This window comes from Misgurnus anguillicaudatus, chromosome 8 (assembly GCF_027580225.2).
Source record: "Misgurnus anguillicaudatus chromosome 8, ASM2758022v2, whole genome shotgun sequence".
NCBI lineage: Eukaryota > Metazoa > Chordata > Actinopteri > Cypriniformes > Cobitidae > Misgurnus > Misgurnus anguillicaudatus.
In genome coordinates this window covers 6,612,650-6,634,413 of record NC_073344.2, presented here as the reverse complement: position 1 = coordinate 6,634,413, position 21,764 = coordinate 6,612,650, and the positions used below count along the sequence as shown (strand labels likewise).

At 38.6% G+C, this 21,764-nt stretch overlaps 1 protein-coding gene across 4 annotated transcripts in view; it reads right to left on the bottom strand.

Annotated features, from left to right (window-relative positions):
• Window positions 1-21,764, bottom strand: part of tmem131 (transmembrane protein 131) — a 75,485-nt gene that overhangs the window by 32,010 nt on the left and 21,711 nt on the right. For all 4 annotated transcript variants that reach the window (XM_073870212.1, XM_073870213.1, XM_073870214.1 and 1 more), the window contains exons 3-7: window positions 20,596-20,636; window positions 5,176-5,244; window positions 1,422-1,541; window positions 702-819; window positions 493-615 (exon numbers count right to left, since the gene is read on the bottom strand). In XM_073870212.1, coding sequence (XP_073726313.1) covers window positions 493-615; window positions 702-819; window positions 1,422-1,541; window positions 5,176-5,244; window positions 20,596-20,636 — 471 coding nt within the window. The remainder of the gene's footprint in view (window positions 1-492; window positions 616-701; window positions 820-1,421; window positions 1,542-5,175; window positions 5,245-20,595; window positions 20,637-21,764) is intronic.

Sequence of the window (21,764 nt, the reverse complement as noted above, 5' to 3'; positions counted from 1 at the left end):
TGTTTACAAGTGTGCAGAAGAGGACCGTTCCGACGTTGTTGTATGTGGAATGATACCAATTAATGTCTTTGTGTCAGTTTATTGTTTAAAATGGTCTGCAAATGTGCGTTTTATATATGTAACACGTGACCTTTCCACGGCATTACGCAATTACGTGAAGTCGCGCTGGCGCGTCACACGGCTGGAGGAGGAAGAGAAGTTGTGGTTTAAAAGTGCATATTTTTTATTTTCTTGGCAAAAATTAGAATAATTTTGCTAGATAAGACCTTTATGCCTAGTTTGGGATCGTTTAGAGTCCTTTGAAACTGCAATTTTAAACTGCATTTAAACTGTGTGTTGGGGTCCATTAAAGTCCATTAAAATGAGAAAAATCATGGAATGTTTTCTTCAAAAAACAATTTCGTCTCGACTGAACAAAGACAGACATCAACATTTTGGATGACATGGTGGTGAGTAAATTATCTGGATTTTAATCCTTTAAGAGTGGTTTACCTGCAGTGGTTCACTGTGTGGATTAAAAATGCTTATAAGTGGAGAGAAGCTGCTATTTACTGGAACTCTGGCACCTACAAAGGGCCTGAGTCTGTAAGGATTAGGTATGCCCACACCAAACACCTAAATCATACAATACAGTCGAATATAAATTGTTAAGATCATTTCAGCAAATGTACGCCAAATTTGTATAAGAGCATTGAATGTACCTGGTATGTAAACACTCCATGATGCGATGTGTTAATAAATAAGGTATTTTCTACATTTCCTACTACTCGTGCTAGAAACACCACATCAAATGAGGTGTTGCCCCCAGGTGGAATTATCTGTAAATAGACAACGCAAAATATGCAAGCTGATTACATGAGCAACAAATAATAGCTATTTCTTATAGGTCAATTAGCCAAACAGCATCAACTCAAGAGTAAAGTGAGTTTATGGTTTCTGACCCCATGGCTGACCAGGCGCAAGCCATTAGGACTGCGGATGATTTATGCAGGTGTCATGAACAGGTGGGATGGGTTTAATTTATAACCGTCTGGCTTGTGGGCTCACACTCTTAGCACACACGCTAAAAGCTTTAATTAGAAGTTTCAGTGAGGCCAACAGCACGCTTTTTCCTTGACGTGAATGTGTGTGTAAAGTTGATGGGCACCGAATATTTTTCATGTGTAAAGAGGGTCAGAGGAAATAGGTGCATGTGCTAGTGAGCTTTGGTGCGAGCCGAGATGTTTATTTAGGAACGTTTTAGGCTAAATCATGTTTTTGGGCCACACAGGAAGAAAAAGTGTTTACCACATACACCCAGGAGCTGGCAGACAAGCCAGCTTTTGCTGCTAGGACAGGAAGTCATATGAAGGCCTCTGTATGTAAATCTAGGTCAGTGGTGTGAAAACATGGTGTTAAAAAAACAAAAAAATCAACTTATCCTATTTTGAAAAAAGGATGCATGAAAATGTGATGTTGTTGCTGATATTGATATTAAACTTATTTCTTCTGAACTTGGATTGTGTAAGTAAACTTTTTCCATTTTTGGCATTCCAACTGGCCTATGGATAAAGACAAAAAAACATTAAGTAAGACTGCACACATTTGTATCAAATACCTGGTTCTATAAATGAAAATCTGTCCAACAAAATTGTAGGGATGATAATTTCTAATTAAGGGTAATTTTTTTACCAAAAAATTGAATGTTAATCATGTGGACATGGTGTCCAAAAAGTGAGAAACGCTATAAGCTTGCTAGATCTGCCAAGCACCTGCATCTCGTCAAGGGCATCGGCGTGGATGTTCTTAAAGACACATGTATCTGCTTCACTGCAGCAGGACACAGAGCTCAGTTTTCCTGACAACGCAAACAAACTCTGTTTCCTTTCTTGTGTAAGACTGAGATCCAAAGAGAAAACGACGCAGGGCTTTTATTTTAGTGTTTTAGTTTTCTGCTTTGTATTTTATTTATTTATTTAGTTTGTTTGCGGTCTGACTACTGCTTTCAATAGACAATTGCCCTGATTATTTCCACAGACTTTTCTCATTCAAGTGTTTAGGATATTTATTTATTCGTTTTAATATAATATATACAGGGAGTGCAGAATTATTAGGCAAGTTGTATTTTTGAGGCCAGTAAAGGCCTTAAAGGTGAAAAACTAATGACATGGCCCCTTCTTTTCGATAACAGTCACAAGCCTTCCATTCACGGTTTGTTGATCTGGTCTGAACCAACACCTTGTGCAGACGCAACCACAGCCTCCCAGACACCGCCCAGAGAGGTGCACTGTTCACCCTCACCGCAAATGCCCTGCCCAAGAAGGGATCAAAAGGTCTCAACAGGGTTCAAGTCAGGCGAAGAAGGGGGCCATGGCATCAGTCCCTCATCTCCAAGGCCCCCACTGGCCAGCCACGCAGCGGAGCACCTGTGATGCATGTGATGGAGCGCTGTCCTACAAAATAATCAGTCTCCCTGAAAGATGCAAACTTTTTCCTGTACCACTTATTTTTTATTGTTTTGTTTTCTTTGTAAATGTAGAGATTGTTTATTATTCTCACTTTGACAGGTGAAAAAAAAGCAAGTGAGATGGTGAAGTCTTTGTTTTTCATTTGGTTGCCTTGTGGTTCTGCACACTAATGGTTGCCTAATAATGACGTAAATAGAAATATTCTCTTAAGAAAGCCAAAATTTCACTTTTACTACTTAAATGTTCAGGTTTGAGGGTTTGTTAACAATTTGAATTGACCAAGAGCACTGTAGTTGTACAATAACAAAAGTAATCCTCAAAAATACAACTTGCCTAGTAATTCTGCACTCCCTGTAGGATGTTTATTTTGCGTTCTGACCTCTGTAAAGCCGTCTCCAATTTGCCACTGATATTTCCCTTCCAAGTGTTTCAATTTGCGGTACATTTATTTATTTATTTGTTTCAAATTTACATGTCCTAAATGTATAAAATCGATTTAAATGTTTGTTTTTTAAGAAAATGGTGTTATTTTAATTAAAGGCTATTTTTGCCCTTCAACCTCAGTGTTTTTATTTGACTGTAATGCTGTTTTTTAAGTGTTTAAATTTGTGCATATGTATTTATTCATTCATTTATATATCCTCAATTTTAAAAAAAAATTGCAGTTTCGTTTTTAAAGGACAAGTTCGGTATTTTACACTTAAAGCCCTGTTTACAGATTATTTATGATGAAATAGAACGGTTTTGACTGAAAATTCTCGAGCCAGCATCATATGTCCAAATTTCAGTCAAAACCGTTCTATTTCATCATAAACAATCTGAAAACAGGGCTTTTAGTGTAAAATACCGAACTTGTCCTTTAAAGAAAAGCCTGCTATTTATATGGCATTTTAGAAACAATGTGGTGGAAAACATGGTGTGGAATTTTTGGTGGGGAATTTTTATTAAACAAATTACAGACATAGCCAAATTGCGTGGGATTAAATCACAGACAACCTCCGCATTTCTAAAAAAAATGACTAAAGGTCACCAGGTTTTACGAATCCTTTCAAATATGATGTACATTGTAACTCATGTAAAACTTTGCATTGATAATAATTTATATTTTAAAAAGCTTATTATAATGGTTCAGTATGTCTCTGTAATGTAAAACAATGTTAGCAATGTTACTGATAACATTCTTTTCATCCCTGAAACTCACACTGTTATCAGATATACATACCATATATACATTTAAATAATAAATTAATATCATAAACGTGCGACTAGTCAAATAATAGCGAAAATGAACGACTAGTCGACAGAGGCAGTGGTTTTCAAACTGGGGGGCTGCGAGATTGTGTCAGGGAGGCCCCAGTTTTATAAAATACGTTCATTTATCATGAATTCTGTGTAATTAAAGCTAAAAAATAATAAGCCAACTAACCAACAGCACTACTAGGTATAATTTTATACGTTTTGTTTAATTAAAATATTACATTTTAAAACTATTTTTGTCATAAATTTTCTTTCGGGGGGCCGCGAAAAAATGCACTGTACGCACACTGAAAAAGTTTGGGAACCACTGGACTATTAAAGTCTTACAAAATGGAATATTAGGCTAAATATCCTCTACATTCAAAATACAGACTCTTAAACTTATCTTATAACTGACTTATGAATTATATTGCATTACATAACATTAACAGACAAGCACAAAATAGGGTGAGGTTATACTGCTTGCTGCTAGAGAGATGACCTGACCTGCTCAAAGCTGAGTAATGACAACTAAAGACTAGCAGAGATGAGGGTCTGTTTAGTAATGGGGTGGGGCTAAAGAAAAAAAACTGTATTTAAGTGTAGTGAAGAACACCAGCAAACAAATGTCATACGCCCATATTGGGTGTGGACAAAACGGGTAGATTGTTTTACAACTCCTTGCAGTTATGATTTCTACGCAGAGGACTTTGAAAACTTTGAGAACAGACCTTTTTAACAAACTTTTCATTTTATTTTTTAGATTCATGGCACTACAACAGACTCATCAGTTAGGAGGGGTTACTACGTTACTTTGTGCCTAATGTCAAAATCACTAACATTTAAACCTCACAGGAACTTTCTTTGTTACTGTTATTAAGTCTTTTATTATTATTATTAATGTTTCAAAGTATTTTTAAACCCTTAGCCTTTTTTATTTTTTGCTATTGTTATTATACTGTAAATATATACTGTAAATACTAATAATTACTAAATATAGACTATACATTTAATTACTAGCACACCACAGAACTATCACATTGCCCTCTTTGGCTTTGTAACATAATGTTAATGAGGTAATGTTCGAATGTGAAGCCTTCACATAGGCATGATCACTTCTGAACGGAACGCACTGAGTCATACGCTATTGGGATCACCTGATCTGATGGCAACAGATGAAGTCAGCTAATAAACGAATGCATCTAATGATGCCGGCATGGGTGTTGGCCCTGATTTAAGCACTCAAAGGTACATACAGAAAGTAAAGCAAGTAATAAAGCAAGTATTTGCTCAAGTAGGCAAAAATACATGGTTTAAAAATATATCTCACACAGAAAAAATGACTAACTGTAGACAGCCACAAAGCATTACTTGGTTTAGGATTTTCATCCATATATAGTTATATATATAGCTTCAGTTATACGCTGGGTCCGTATAATTTTGAAATTGCTAATTTTAGTATTTATTTTTACAAAAGCAGAAGAAAACATACTGTTCATGAAAGTCCAGCATTGGAGGCTCAAAGCGTATTGGCCTGCTGTTTCCCCTCTGGGACGACACACTGCAAGAGAAAGTGGACACAGTGTAAATAAGACGGACAAAGTTACAAAAACAACCAGACACCAGAGACATGTTTCTTGAACATAAGCTTTTTTTTCTACCCCCACCCCCAAATAAAGAAACACACATAGGATGGTCTGTTAAGGATCAAATGGTGCTTTCTCATTTTCCCCTGAGGGCAAAGGTAAAGATACACCCATATTCACACATACAGGTAAATAGTCTTTGTCTGGCATGGGAGCATAAGATTTATGCCAAATATGGTGTAGCCACTACACCTCGAGATGAATCACCTGCGCCAGCCTTTGACATTAAAGAGATATGGATCAAAAACTACGCCATAGTCACACCAATACAAAAGAAACGTAAAAACCTATCGGAGGTCTATCAGAGTATTTTGTTATTAGCTGATTTTTTTGGATTAGCTGATTAATCCTTTGGCTAACTTGTCAATAAATACATACAAATACTACCATTATTATTTCAAAATTTAATCCAATCATTTTCTAAAAACACTTCAACTTTGTTGAAATTTCCTAGAATAAAAGAAACAGATTTAAAATACAAATGGTAGCATTAATGCCACAAATTCTGCCTAACACTGTGCAAAAATAACAACATTATGAAGGCATTAAGTAGTTTAAAGAAGAAACTAATTTAAATGAGCCAAGTTTAAAACAGTGCAAAGAATACCAGAACACATAATAAAAAGCCTTACTAAAACAAAAGATAGTAGGGGAAACATTGCCCAATATGACTTATTTTGAAAATGCAATCCTTGAGGTTTACACATCTACAATTAAGTGTCTATGTGTCCATTTTTTTTTTTTTTAAAGTTGACCTAAGTGATGCTGTTGATGATGTGTCATTGCAGCCCTACTGTGTTGAATGAGCAAATACAGTGCATTGAATAGGGGTATAAATATTTGAATAGCTCAGATGCAAAACCCTCTAAGTGTAAGCATTTTTTTAATCAGACTCCTAAAAATAGGGATGCTCCGATCAGGATTTTTGCAGCCGATACCAAATTGTTCTCTTTGTGATCGGCCGATACCAATGCCGATACCGATTCTTCAAGCTGATATGGAAGCTCTTTGATGACTCTTAAAAATGACTTTTTTTAGATAAAGTAATACCACAGATGTTGCCTTTGTTATATTACTTGCAGTAATTATATTATTGTTTTAATAAAGAATCAAATAAATGAGCACAACAAAGATTTATTCTGCAAAGAGAAATTTGCAGTGATGTGTAGACACGTCACGCTGTTAGGACCGGAGCGCGCCCTCATAGAAAATACACATATCTCTGTAAAGGCAAAGAGAGAAATCCAAATCTGCACGTCGTCGCACATTAGCAACGGGTTATAAAAATGCTAGCACTGAGTAAGAATGCTCTACAGACGGATTCAGGAGCCCTATGATGAAAAAAGTAAACCCGAAAGATCGGTTCATGAGATCTGCAAATTTAGCGAGTACCAATCGAGTCATTTAATGCCGTTATCGACTGATACCAATCTGCAGCCGATCGATCAGAGCATCCCTACTTAAGAAACGGCATTTCCAAATGGCCTGAGGCACGGATTAAGCAGATTTGAAGCGAAAGTATTTGGGGAACATATAATACACACTGAGAACATTCAGTTTTTAAATTTTTGACGCAGGTGGTGTTTAGACACTTTTGCATCTTAGCTCCTTATTTACACTGATAATTTATTTATGATTCCTCAACTTTTTGTAACGCATAGACAAGGCCCTGTCACCCCCAAGTAAAGAAGCATTTCCAATAGTTTTACAAGTTTTTAATAAACACTTCATGTAATGATACTTATAAAAAAATTAACAATTTTCATTGCGAAACTGATGCATATTTATGCATTTTCATCCCTAAAAATTAATCACCTCATTCTGTGTCTCCCTACTGTATCCTATTTGGATCCCATCCTATCCAACTGTATATGATATGGCTCCACAGACAAGACATCAGTGATTTTAGGGTGTGGCCAACTAAATTGTCATTGCTTTTAAGCTTTCAAAGGAAAGAGCTTTCAGGGTGACTTGCTTTCTAACAATGTTAACAGAGTTTGTTTAATGTACAGATAAAAAAACTTCATTTGAAATATCCCTAATCGAAACAGAATTGCAAAGAAAAATAGTATTATTCTGCAAAAGAAAATGACACTTTTCAAAGGCAAGTTACCATAACTAATGCTTTAAACAGTTTGACAAATACTAGTATATTCAAAAATCTTTAAATGTGAAATTATGCTTAATGCGCTCATTATACAATAAAAAAATAACCCAGACCAGTGAGGGATTTAGCAAAACAGTGTGACAGATTATTAACCTGATTGCGGACATTCTCTCTGGAGCAAGACTTGCAGCATATTTGTGAATTAATTCACAGGCAGAGACACTTCAGCTTTGAAGTGGAAACTTGCCAAATGCAGGTTGTGCAAGTATAACGCAAACCCTGTTAGTGGTAATGCAGAATATTTTATTGAAATAAACAGTGTCATCGTGACATCTTGCTACACACAAAGATTGATTACATAATGTTTGCCAATACCACCGTGTATAATGATAGAGAGCAGGTGCTAGTCTTAATCGACTTTAAACTTTAGCCCTTTTTTAACAATATGAATAAATATGATTAAATTCCACGTGAACCCTTACAAAACTATGTTAAACATTCTGTTATCTTATTTTTCCAAGCAGTGTTTTGATACTGTTGGCCAATGTTTATCAGTCTATCTTCTTTAAAACCAAAAACTGAAAACAGTAACAACACTGGTCAAACTAATAGCCAGATCAATGATGTCATTAAATATAACATCCAAGAATGTAAAAACAGTGCTTAGAAACAAGAAAAGGCTTTATAAACTTTGATGAGAGTTAATTAAATGATAATCACATATCATTAGTGGTGTACCGGATCGCAGTTGATCCGAGATCAAGTGATTTAAAACAATTTAACCACAAAAGGGCGCTAAAGTGAGCAGTTTTCTGTACACACAGACGCACATGCGGCCCGGTCCAACTCCAATCAGACGTGATCATCCCTATGCCCTTCAAAGATCAGCCTGGAGGGCCGGTGTGCTGCAGAGTTTAGCTCCCCAACCATAATTAAACACACCTGAAGCAGCCAATTAAGGTCTTACTAGGCATACTAGAAACTTTAAGACAGGTGTGCTGAGGCAAGTTGGAGCCAAACTCTACAAGACACCGACCCTCCAGGACCGAAGTTGCCCATCCCTGCCGTAGTCTATTAACATGCATTTGGCCAATAGAGCACTGAAAAGCAACGTAATTTTGACTTTATGTGGTGCGACTGTTTATGCTGCATCTTTTTCCTGAAGCGCCATTTGGAATCCGCCCTCCGTCTGCGTGTGTTTTCCGTGCATACACGGAGAGACGCGTTTCAAAAAGCAAGCAAACAAAATCTTTCTTTTCTTGACAGAACACATACAAACAAAAGATCTCGAAATACAACAGTATTCTTTTTCTAATAAAGCATTTGTTTATGTCTTAAGATTATGTATAAATAGGCCAGAAACCAGTCTGTGCTTATCTTGAAGGGACAGTAACCTCAAATAACCTACTTAAGTCATTAATGTTAATCAAACAGCCCAAGACAAAGAGAAAATCACTTCTGTAGCTCTAAAAAAAAATTATTATATTTAAATGCAACTTTGTTCTTTTTTTATAAACGTTTGTAATTTCTTAATTTGTTCTTATTAGATTTGTCCAACCCAGATTTTTTGCTGATACGAAAAAATATCCGATTTGTGCCTCAGAAACCGTAATGTGATCCGAACCGTGAGTTTTGTGATCAGTCCTACATATCATGCATAAATTACAGATAATTCAATGACATTACAAGTGCAGTCAAGTAATTAAGTGATCAGACAAGATAAAAGGCAGTGTTTCCTCTAGGATTTTTTTCAGCTGTGGCGGCAGGGGGCGCCCATGATGATTATAAATGTACATTATTATTTTTTTTAAAGTAGAATATAGGCTACAGTAAACTAACATGTATTTTTTTATCATTTTCATGCTGTCATTTACTTTTTCTTATATTTATAGCATATTGCGTTTCTATGTTTGATCTAAAATTTATTTTCTTAAAAAACGTTATAGCTACGTACGTAGTTCGGATATTTCATTGTAGTTTTAATGTAGTGTGCATTGCAAGTTGTGCTCGTGTTTAGCGTTACAGAGCTGTTGCAAACTCACGCACAGTCCTGTTTGATAATCCGCACCGCTGTGATTGACCGAACATCCATCAGCAGCAATTTTATTTCACACCCGGTCCGGACCATTTGACATAAAGACCCCGAGCCGGTCACACCGCAAATCGCGCAGTTGAATAGAAACCTTTAACGGTCTTCAGACAGATCTTAAACACAAAGCACGGGGCCATTTAAAAACGAGTCAAATTGTGGTCTTGGATGTTAGACCCGCATTTTACTCTTGTCTATTGAGTCCCGACCTCCATCTACAACGCAAATGACGCGCGAAAAGCCTATTATTACACCCGTTTCATCAAATATTATGCGGTTCACCCGCGGGTACCCCGACCCTGCTGTTTCGTCTGAAAACAGATAAAACAGTCTCACCGTCTGCCTCAAGTTTCTATTACCAACGTTCTTCTCTTCCACAGGAATAATATAAGTTTCCTTCCAAACAGATTTGACTATTAATGTCTTGCAGTCCCATGTAAGTAGTATTCAGTATTTAGCCTTTTGTTTTTTTGACAAATATTATCATTTAATGTGAAACTTTGTGAGTGTTGATCTAAATCACAGAAGATTGATTGACAGCTGAGCGGTCAGCAGCGCGCTACTGCGCTTATAGCCTATATTCTGAATAACTAATGACCAGATAAGTTGATAATATGAGTATAGTGATTCCAAATGAATGTCCAAAAAACTCGTAATATGTTAAATCGAAAGTTTAATAATGTCTTCTCGCAGCCCTGCGCTGCGTCCGTGTATATGCGCCTGTGAACATCAAATGCGTGATGACCTTGCACCTTAAATTACCCTAAATTTATAGTCATAAAGATAAAAGTAAAACAATATTCGAAACTTCAAATTATGTATTTTTATTTGTGTAAACTCACAATAAGGAGAAAACTTTGTGCTTATTTAAAATCATTAAAAACATGACGTGCTTTCTGCTGCTTTGGTCAGCGCGTCACAAAAAAAACTGAAACTCAAATACTTTTTTATTCGTTTTGTCAATTTAATTATTATTTAAGTGTAACATATTTCGTATAGGCTTATTTATTTTATTATTATTATTTCTCAAAACAGAGACGTAGCCTAATCATCCTCTGTTGATTTAAATCTATTTGTTCATTAAACTAAACCCATGGAAGAAATTATGATCCTTTAGGAGATTTATTTATAAATGAGTTAACAACGCGAATCCAGAAAGGAATTTATTTCTAAGACAGCCAGTGTAGGAGCCATACATTGGGTTTGATCTTTCTATTATTATTATTCATTTCTTCTTATTCTGTCGTGTATGTGCACCTGCATTCGTGACGTCATTGCTTACTGTGGGTGGCACTCGGGGGTGTGGTGTTTGTATTAGTGTGTGTGTGTGTGCGCTCACCTGTGTTTATGGATCATGGCCGCGGGGTGAGCATGGGGAGAAACCTTTTGTTGACCGTCGTCATCATCTTCATCGTGGTTGCACTGTCTGTCTAAAGTATCTTTGCACATTTTATGAAGTACATCAATCAAAGTAAGTGCTTGTGTTTTCTAAACTCGTGAAAGAGAGAAATAAAGACATCCCATCATGTGCAATGGCTTAGCGTGACGCGTCTTCAATGTCTATCCTCATGTGTTCAGCCTGCTGCGGTTTGTTATGGTTTGGTTTTGATTAAATCTATGCCGCAATATTATGTCAACAAAAGATTTCGTTGTTGAGCGGATTGTTTTGAACGTATTATCGGGACAACGCTGGATTTTTGAGATCGCTTTCAACTTTGTAAACGATATACGTGAACGTGCATTTGACTCGCGTAAACCCATTCATTTACAAATTGGCTGTTACGATGTTTGTCATCACAGTGGCCTCTATTAAAACGCATATGTCTTTAAACATTGTGCATAGTCTGTCAAAGAAAATATTGTATTCCCCGTTAGGCTTAGCGGTACTTTCACATAAGGTGATCGTTCTGTTATGTTTATTTTGGCATTTTTGGTAGTGTTTTGGTTTGTGTGTCAAGCGGGTGAAGCATTGTGCTTGGGAGTGCCGCCGTAGTTCTGGTTCTAAGACGGTTTGTCTGGTTCAAGACTATCGGTATTGAGGTACATAAATACCCACCGCTAGTATGCACAGAAGACTAGGGTTGAGTTTAGCTTAGCTTTGATGGATAAGTTAGGGGGAATCAAAGACGATGCGTTGTACCTTGTTTAAGTGGAAACATAAGTGTTAAAGGGGTGCTGTTTTTAGTTTTACAATATTTTTGTTATTTATTTGATTAATTGTTAATAAAATGGAGTTCAATGGTAACAAGTCAGATGAGAAAAGACGAAGAATACTTACACCCAAAGCTTTTGAATATAAATTGGAGCGACTCCAAGAAGAACGCCAAGCAAAAATAAGAAAGATTAAAGGTGTAATAAAAGAAATGAAAGACCTAATGCGTAATGGTAATGCCGATAATGCTGAAAAAATGTGGTCATATCTTGAAAATGTGTCAAGCTTGTTTAATGAAGCAAGTCATCTTCATAGTGTTGTGATACCTATGCTTCCACATGAAGAACAAGAAAAACAAAATGCTTGGTTTGATAGTGTTGAGAAACATAAAACTGCTTTTGTGGAGGAGACAAATAAATGGCTGCTGGAGGCGCCAGACGCACCAGTAGAGGGCGTTGTTTCTCCACATTTAGGATCTACTGTTCCTAATGATAATGAGGCATGCATAATTAAAATTGTGGAAAATGTGGTGGACGATGACATTAGGCCAAGTGATAGTGTCTCTAATGTGTCAGTGAGGTCGAAGAGATGCAGTACAGTAATGAGTAAATCTATGTCCACTACATCATCAGCCAGAATAAGGGCTGAGGCTGAGACAGCCGCTCTAATGGCTCGTCAAAGGCTGCTGAGTCAGAAGCATGCCCTTGAGGAACAGCAAGAACTGTTGAGGAGAAAGCAGGAGGAGCTGGACCTGGACATGGAGCTGGCAGCTTCTATGGCTAAAGTGAGTGTATTTAAGGCTTCTGAAGGATCTCGTATGTCTCATGCTTCTGCGAAATCAGATGGAATGAATTCTTATTTGGAAAGAAGGAAAAGAACACCGTTAAACCATGATGCTGCAACATTCGTGCCTGAGTTTAATCCTCAAACGTTGGCTGCTGAGGCTGTAGGGGAAACTTCGCTTTCAGGTTGTTCTGATGTGAGGTCCAAGACATACGATAAACGTGAGCTGCCTGCTGTTGTGACCTGGGACGATCCATCCGCATTGTTAAAAGGTGTCTCTAATCCACCAGTTACTCACCTTCAGTATGATGCTGCACCTGTATCAGTGAATAATTCTGATCAGCGTTTTCTGACAGTTTTGGAAAGGCAAAATCAAATTACATCTTTATTGGTTGAACAGCAGTCACTTTTTCTCTTACCTAAGCGAGACCTACAAGTTTTTGATGGCAATCCACTGCAATATCAAACCTTTATAAAAGGATTCGAACACAACATTGAAGGGAGAACACAAAGTCAGAAGGATTGTTTGTATTACCTCGAGCAATATACGAGAGGTCAGCCCAGGGATTTGGTTCAAAGCTGTCAACATCTGCCTCCATCCCATGGATACACTAAGGCAAAGTCTTTGCTCCAGGAGCATTTTGGTGATCCATTCAAAGTAGCCTCTGCATATATGGATAAGGTGCTTTTATGGCCGGTAATTAAAGCTGAAGATATCAAGGCTTTACAAGCATATAGTTTGCTTTTGCAGGAATGTTGTAACTCTATGGGAGTTGCTGTGACAGATCTGAACGTGCCTACAAATATGCAAATTATTGTGAAGAAACTGCCTTATAAGTTGCGGGAACATTGGAGAAGTGTGGCCTGTGATATTCAGCAGAAGTTTGGTCGTAGAGTTACGTTTTTGGACATTGTGGAGTTTGTTGAGAGGCAAGTTAAGATTGCAAGTGACCCTCTTTTCGGAAATATACAGGATACATCTGCTTCAGGAAGAAAAGAATTAAACATGGTCAAGTCTCAAACTAGTTCAAAGGTTAGAGGCAGTAGTTTTGCCACTACTGTAACACCTGCTGAGAAGAAAGTGGAGTCTGGGTATAAAAGGCAGAAGGACTTACTGGTGAAAGTTTGTTTGTTTTGTGGTGCTGGGCATTCATTGGATGTTTGCCGCCTTTTGCAGAAACAAACACAAAATGAAAAAATGTCTTTTTTGAAGGAAAATCGTCTGTGCTTTGGATGTCTGTGCACTGGGCACATGAGTAAAGACTGCAAAAAACGTCTGATATGTAGTGTATGTAGCTATAGGCATCCCACGTTGTTGCATATTTACCCCAAAGCAAAAGAAAAGGTTTTGACTCAGACAAATGGTGACTTGGAAATGGTCAGAGATGGTCCCGTGGTGTCTGTTCAGTCCAGTGGCTTGACTGGGGCCGGTAAGCAGAACTGTACGCTGTCTATTCTGCCTGTTCAGGTGAAATCCAAAAGGGGTCAAAAGACCTTGGTCACGTATGCGTTTTTGGATCCGGGGAGTACCGCCTCATTTTGTACGGAGCGACTCATGACCCGACTTAATCTTACAGGGACGAAGTTGGGAATCCTCCTTAGAACAATGGGACAAGAGAAAGTAGTGGACAGTTACAAGTTGTCAGACTTAGAAGTCGCTGGGCTGGATTCCAATAACTTTTGTGGCCTGCCTGAGATTTTTACTCAACAGAGCATGCCTGTGCATCGAGGTAACATTCCGCAATCAAAGGACATCCAAAGATGGCCGCACCTGAGACACATAAAAATACCAGAGATCGATGCTGATGTTGACCTTCTGATTGGTACTAATGTCCCTCAAGCTCTGGAGCCATGGCAGGTTGTTCGTTCAGTGAATGGGGGTCCATATGCGATTAAGACCATCCTGGGTTGGACAGTGAATGGCCCGCTCCATGGAGATTGTCATATCAGTGATCAAAAGTGTTTGCAGCCTGACATCACAGTCAATCGGATATCAGTGGCGAGGCTTGATGAGCTTTGGGAGAAGCAGCTGAAGGTGGATTTTCCTGAAACTCTGCAGGATGAACAACTTGGTCTGTCAAGGGATGATAAACGCTTCCTTGAGTTAGTCTCTGAGTCTACCAAACTCATCAATGGTCATTACAGTGTTGGTTTGCCGGTAAGACAAAGATACCTCAACATGCCAAATAACAAGACCATTGTAGAACAGCGTGCATTGAGTCTCAAAAAACGTTTGGGTAAAGATCTATCTTTTCGTTCTGATTACATCACATTTATGTCCAATATGCTGGCTAATGGCTATGCAGAGAGAGTTCCCTCTGATCAGCTGACCCGTTGCGATGGAAGGGTGTGGTATATACCCCATCATGGAGTGTATCATCATAAAAAGAAAAAACTACGAGTAGTCTTTGATTGTGGGGCAACGTTTCAAGGGACATCTTTAAACTTACAGCTTCTTCAAGGACCAGATCTCACAAATTTGTTAGTAGGAGTTCTCACAAGATTCCGCAAAGAGCCTGTGGTGCTCATGGCAGACATTGAGGCCATGTATCATCAGGTCAGGGTGCCGGCTGAAGACTCTGATTTGTTGAGATTTCTCTGGTGGCCTGATGGAGATTGCAGTCGGGAGCTAATGGAATACAGAATGCTGGCTCATTTGTTCGGTGCTACGTCCTCACCTAGTTGTGCCTGTTTCGCCCTGAGGAAGTGTGCTGAAGACAATCAAAAGTGCTTCAGTCCTATGGCAGTTAACACTGTTCTGCACCATTTCTATGTTGATGACTGTTTGGTGTCTGTCGACTCTGAGGAGGAAGCAATATCTTTATGTCAAGAGCTTAGTGCTTTGTGTGCTAAAGGTGGTTTTAAGCTCACAAAATGGATCAGTAACCGACGCAATGTTCTTGCTACCATTCCTCAGGAGGACCGAGCCAAGGAGGTGAAAGATCTGAATCTGAATAGTGATGCTTTGCCAGTAGAGCATGCCTTGGGTGTGCAGTGGTGTGTCCAATCTGATTCATTCAAGTTTAAAATCACACTTAAAAACCATCCACTCACAAGAAGAGGAATATTGTCTGTGACTAGTTCGATCTATGACCCTCTTGGTTTCTTGGCACCTGTTGTTTTGTCTGCGAAGAAAATCCTACAAGATCTTTGTAGGAAACGTTTGGGATGGGATGATCCTTTGCCATCTTCTGTTGCTGGAGAATGGATGACTTGGTTGGAAGACCTTCATGACCTTGAAAATTGGGAGGTCAGTAGGTGTTTAAAGCCTGTGGATTGTGGCCGTCTTGTCTCTGCTCAGCTCCACCACTTTGCAGATGCAAGTGAGGAAGGGTTTGGGACTGTGACTTACCTGTTGCTTCATGACGATAGAGGGCGGACTCATACTGCTTTTGTAATGGGAAAGGCACGAGTAGCTCCACTAAAACATGTCTCTATTCCACGTATGGAGCTGACTGCCGCGGTGGTTGCTAGCAGAATGGACAAGTTGTGGAGAAAGGAGCTGCAAATGGACCTTCAACAGTCGGTCTTTTGGACAGACAGCACTTCTGTCTTGAAATATATCAAAAATGAAACATCCAGATTCAAGGTCTTTGTAGCTAACAGAGTGTCTGAGATATTGAAAAGTTCTAACATATCCCAATGGAGGTATGTCAATACATTAATCAACCCTGCAGATCTAGCATCCAGAGGTGTTAAAGTTCAGTCATTGCTAAAGACTAGTGCATGGCTCTGTGGTCCTGACTTTCTTCATGAGCCTGAGAGCAGGTGGCCTGAAAATCCTGAGACCTTGGATAACCCTCTTGTTGAAGACCCAGAAGTCAAGGTTGCGATGGTGAATGCTGTTCAAGTTGAGCAGGTCAGTCCAGTGAAAAAGCTCATTGATCACTTTTCCTCCTGGCTCCATCTTCGAAGAGCTGTCGGTTGGTTCCTTAAGTTTAAGACCTTGCTTTTGTTTCTGGTGAGACATCGAAAGCTGCTGAGAAAAACCCTTTCTGAATTGGACCAAAGTGCTGAGCAGTTGGAGAAAGAGCTACAGGTCCAGATGAAAGCGGTTAAGGCTCAAGTACCAAAGAGTTTTCTGTCCGTGGAGGATATGGTTGCAGCAGAGTCCGATATTATTCGTTTTTGTCAGAAAACAAGGTTTTCGGAAGAACTGGCTAACTTGAAGAAAGGAGAGTGTGTGAAAAGAACAAGTCACCTCTACAAGCTTAACCCCATCCTGGATGGTGATCTCATTAGGGTAGGAGGACGGCTTAGTAGAGCAGCAATGCCAGTTGAAGCAAAACATCCAGTTATCCTGGCTAAAGATCAACACATCTCCACACTTATTCTTCGTCATGTGCACCAAGAAACAGGCCATGGTGGACGCAACCATATGCTTTCTCATCTACGTCAGAAGTATTGGATTCCTGGTGCTGCCATCAGAAAGGTTTTGAGTAAATGTGTCGTCTGTCGTAGATTGTCTGCTTCACCTGGATGTCAGAAAATGGCTGACCTTCCTCCCAGCAGAATAACTCCTGATGAGCCTCCTTTCAGTCGAGTTGGTTTGGACTGCTTTGGACCGTTTGATGTTAAACGTGGAAGAGCTGTGGTCAAGAGGTATGGGTTAATCTTTACATGTTTAGCGATGCGAGCCATACACCTTGAAGTTCTTTCATCGTTGGACACTGACTCTTTCATCAATGGTTTCAGAAGGTTTGTGGCGAGACGTGGTCAAGTCTTGGAAATCCATTCAGATAATGGCACTAACTTCGTAGGCGCTGAACGAGAATTGAGGAAGGCCATTGAGAATCTGAATCACAACCTCATAAATGACACATTGTTACAAAAGAGTGTGAAATGGGTTTTTAATCCCCCAGCAGCATCACACCATGGAGGTGCTTGGGAAAGGTTAATTCGGTCAGTCCGTAAAGTGCTAAACTCTGTTTTGAAGACTCAGACTCTGGATGAAGAAGGTTTGGTGACAGTGTTTTGTGAGGCTGAAGCGATTGTTAATAGCCGTCCATTAACAAAGGCATCAACAGATCCTCAAGATTTGGAGGCATTGACCCCCAATCATCTACTTCTGCTTAAGACAAAGCCATTGTTGCCCCCAGGGTTGTTTGAGAAGGAGGATGTTTATGCTCGTCGTCGCTGGAAACAAGTGCAGTATATGTCGGATTTGTTCTGGAAGCGCTGGGTAAAGGAGTACCTTCCTGGACTTCAGGAGCGCCAGAAGTGGAATACTGCCAAAAGAAACTTTGTTCCAGGAGATCTTGTGGTGTTGGTGGATGATATGGCACCTCGTAATACTTGGATTACAGGAAGGATTTTGGATACCGTTACGGACAGAAATGGACTGGTGCGAAGTGCACGGATTAAAACTAAAACCAGCCTTTTGAATAGGCCAATAACCAAAGTCTGCCTTCTGCAGGAAGCAGAGGGGCAGTGAAGATCTTTGGATGAAGCATCCATAAATTTTGACATCATTGGACTTTAAAAGGACTGATCAGTTCACTTTGCCTGTCTTACTGGTGTCTGTCTCCCACAAGGTGTTAGTGGTGGTCAATTATTACTATGAAATAATTTGGGGCCGGAATGTAGGAGCCATACATTGGGTTTGATCTTTCTATTATTATAATTCCTTTCTTCTTATTCTGTCGTGTATGTGCACCTGCATTCGTGACGTCATTGCTTACTGTGGGTGGCACTCGGGGGTGTGGTGTTTGTATTAGTGTGTGTGTGTGTGCGCTCACCTGTGTTTATGGATCATGGCCGCGGGGTGAGCATGGGGAGAAACCTTTTGTTGACCGTCGTCATCATCTTCATCGTGGTTGCACTGTCTGTCTAAAGTATCTTTGCACATTTTATGAAGTACATCAATCAAAGTAAGTGCTTGTGTTTTCTAAACTCGTGAAAGAGAGAAATAAAGACATCCCATCATGTGCAATGGTTTAGCGTGACGCGTCTTCAATGTCTATCCTCATGTGTTCAGCCTGCTGCGGTTTGTTATGGTTTGGTTTTTGATTAAATCTATGCCGCAATAGCCAGTCTGGCAGGGCGGACATTTCTGTAGTTTTTTTGCGAGCTGCGGCCGTGGGTTTTGTCTAGAAGGGATACAGCAAATGCCGAAAAGTTAAGGATTAGATTTGGAGGTAGGATTATTAGGATGAAAACAGCGGCTCTGGCTAAATGAGATACAAATACATCCTACAATCGTGTGAAATTTTGTGTTTAGAGTTGGGTTTGGTTGAAGGATTAGGATAAAACAGTGGCCATCCAGCGAGATTTCGTTTGCTGTATCCCTTCTATCCACAACCGCAGGCGTGGCGGGGATGTTTTAGGCATGGCGGGCCGCCACGGTAGAATGTATATAGCGGAAACACTGCAAGGTTTGTTTAGACATCAATATAATAAAACTACTACTCGACCACAGATCAAAGCAAAAAAAAATGATCAGGTTTGAAACTGTGACAAGATTTCTATCTCGTCTGTTATGTGCTGTTTTTAATTTGTTGGCCTATGTAGACACGCGAATGGACGTCTGCCACCACATTTTAAGATTAAGTGTCAAACCAATGGTTAAAAGAGTTTAACGGCTAAAACCCATGTTGAAACTTTATCATTCAGTTCCATTTTTTTAAGCTCTGTTCATTGTGTGTGAATGCCTCCTATTCTCATTCTATGTGGGTTTTTTTACGATTAACTATACAAAACCATTTTAAAACATATGAGATTTAGTTTCTTTTCAATGTTTATGAAAAGAAAAGTGTGACATGCAGTGTGTGCTTTTCTATTTATTTAAAGATGACAGACACCACAGGGGTGCGATCAGAGAGATTATATGCGTGTCACAGACTAAAGCTGGACTTCCTGGTGCGGAGACAGACACCACAGAAAGAGAAAAAGCTGTAAAAAAGTCCTTAACACAGCTAAAATTCTTAAACCACTTGCCAACAGCAGGATGGAAAGACACAAACTAATCTAATCAGTTGCAATAAAAACATCAGTACATACAAAGATATCAGAAGACACAATTTTAACTTTATCAGTAGACACAAAGTTTAGTATTAGCTCTGAACACACACACAATGGACAAACTGTCCATCTATCAGCTAAGGAGAAAAGAAAGTCTGATGTCTATCAGCACCTAGAACAAAGCAGTTTTTGTAAATATCAAGTATTATGAAATACAAGTATTATGAACTGCTGACGCACTATCCTAATATAAAAAATGTGCAAGAATAGATGGCTATTTAAAATAACAAATGCACAATAACACGTTTGGGTATTTCCTCATTTTTGTGCTTGCAAGCTTTATACTGCTAAAGGCTAAAAACCAAAAGGGTGTGTCCTCCGCCTGCAAAAGCTAAAATGACGAGCCGTAAAGCGCACAATTAGCCAATGAAATCCAGCCACCGCTAGCGTATACAGCAGAGTAGGTTGGCAAATCCACTGAGCTGGAAAGTTTTGATTGGCTGAGGGAATAAATAAGCCACCTACAGCAGTATACATAAAGATGATCTAATAGATTAAGTTTAAAACAAGTGAGAAGTGAAAACATAAGAGGGAAGTGAACCAATAAAAATTCTTGTTGGCTCACTGTAATTGAACTTTGATGTTTTCTATGTTTTTTTTTTTACATCTGACTCAGATCTCTAAGGTACGACCAGTTCCTCTGCTCACAATCTAAAAGGACAATGTGTAACTCCAAAACAAGTATTCGTCATCTTACTATGAAAGGTGTTTCCTTGAATTAGATTTAACTAGAATAACCAGAACCCTCTATACTGAAAAGTAAAATCACTGTTAATGACTTAAAATACCACATTCATTCATTTATCCACCAACTCATTCATTTCCTTATAGAGGAAAAACTGCATCAGCTGTACATTGTAATTTACATGTAGTATGCCATTGACTGCCAAGAGACACTCTACTGTAAATTTTATTGAATTTTTTTAAAGCAAGAGAGCAAAGCTGAGACGGCTTGTATTTTTGCTCAAGAACAAGAATGTCTCATAGTTTAGTGGAAAATCTGAAATATCAAACAAACGTTTCTTGGCCAGTCTCATGTGAACCACATGCCAAAGGATGTACAAAATGATGCATGCAAAAATGCTTAGGGAGTACAAAGAGGAAAAAAAACTTACATTTTTTGACGATATGAGCTAAGATCAATATCAGGCTCTGTCTGTAAGAAGGAAAGAAAAATGTGTTACTACAAGTAGTACAGCCAGTATGCACACTGTAAGCTCCGATGTTGTTTGTACTTTTAAAAAAATCATGCAAGTAATCATGACCTAATGTTAATTAAAATATTGCGTTTAGGACCCATACATTAAAAGGCTATGTTCATTTAATTTATTAACCTATAATATTTATAGACTTAAAAAAGTAAGTGCAATGAACTCAAAATTATGAGTACAGAATATCGTAAGGTATACCTATAATCCCTTTTAGGGCTGCCTAGTCACAACTATTCGTTTGCACTTTGCAGAATAAAAGTTTTTGTTTATATAATTATTATACACAGTACATCAACAAATATTATGTTTATATAAATACAAACACATGTATGTATAATTTTAAGGAAAACATATATTGATATAAATATTTATTATATTATTATATGTAAATATACAAATGTTTATACACATGCAAATATTTCTTAAAGGATTAGTCAATTTTCTTAAAATTTACTCACCACCATGTCATTCAAAATGTTGATGTCTTTCTTTGTTCAGTCGAGAAAAAATTATGTTTTTGAGAAAAACATTCCAGGATTTTTCTCATTTTAATGGACTTTAATGGACCCCAACACTCAACAGCTTCAATGCAGTTCAAAATTGCAGCCTCAAAGAACTCCAAACGATCCCAAACGAGGCATAAGGGTCTTATCTAGCGAAACTATTGTAATTTTTGGTTAGAAAAATAAAAAATATCCACTTTTAAACCACAAATTCTTGTCTTCCTCCAGTCTTGTGAGGCGCCAGCGTGACCTCACGTAATACGTCATCAAGTCAAGGAGAGATGTTGTATGTCGAATGATACTTTTTTGTGTCAGTTTATTGTTTAATGGTCCCCAAATGTGCGTTTCATATATGTAACACGTGACCTTTCGACGTCATTGCGCAATTACGTGAGGTCGCGCTGGCGCGTGACACGGCCGACGAAAAAGAGAAGTTTTGGGTTAAAAGTGCATATTTTTCTTGCCAAAAATGATAATCGTTTCGCTAGATAAGACCCTTATGCCTCGTTTGAGATCGTTTAGAGTCTTTTGAAACTGTAATTTTAAACTGCATTAAAACCGTTAAGTATT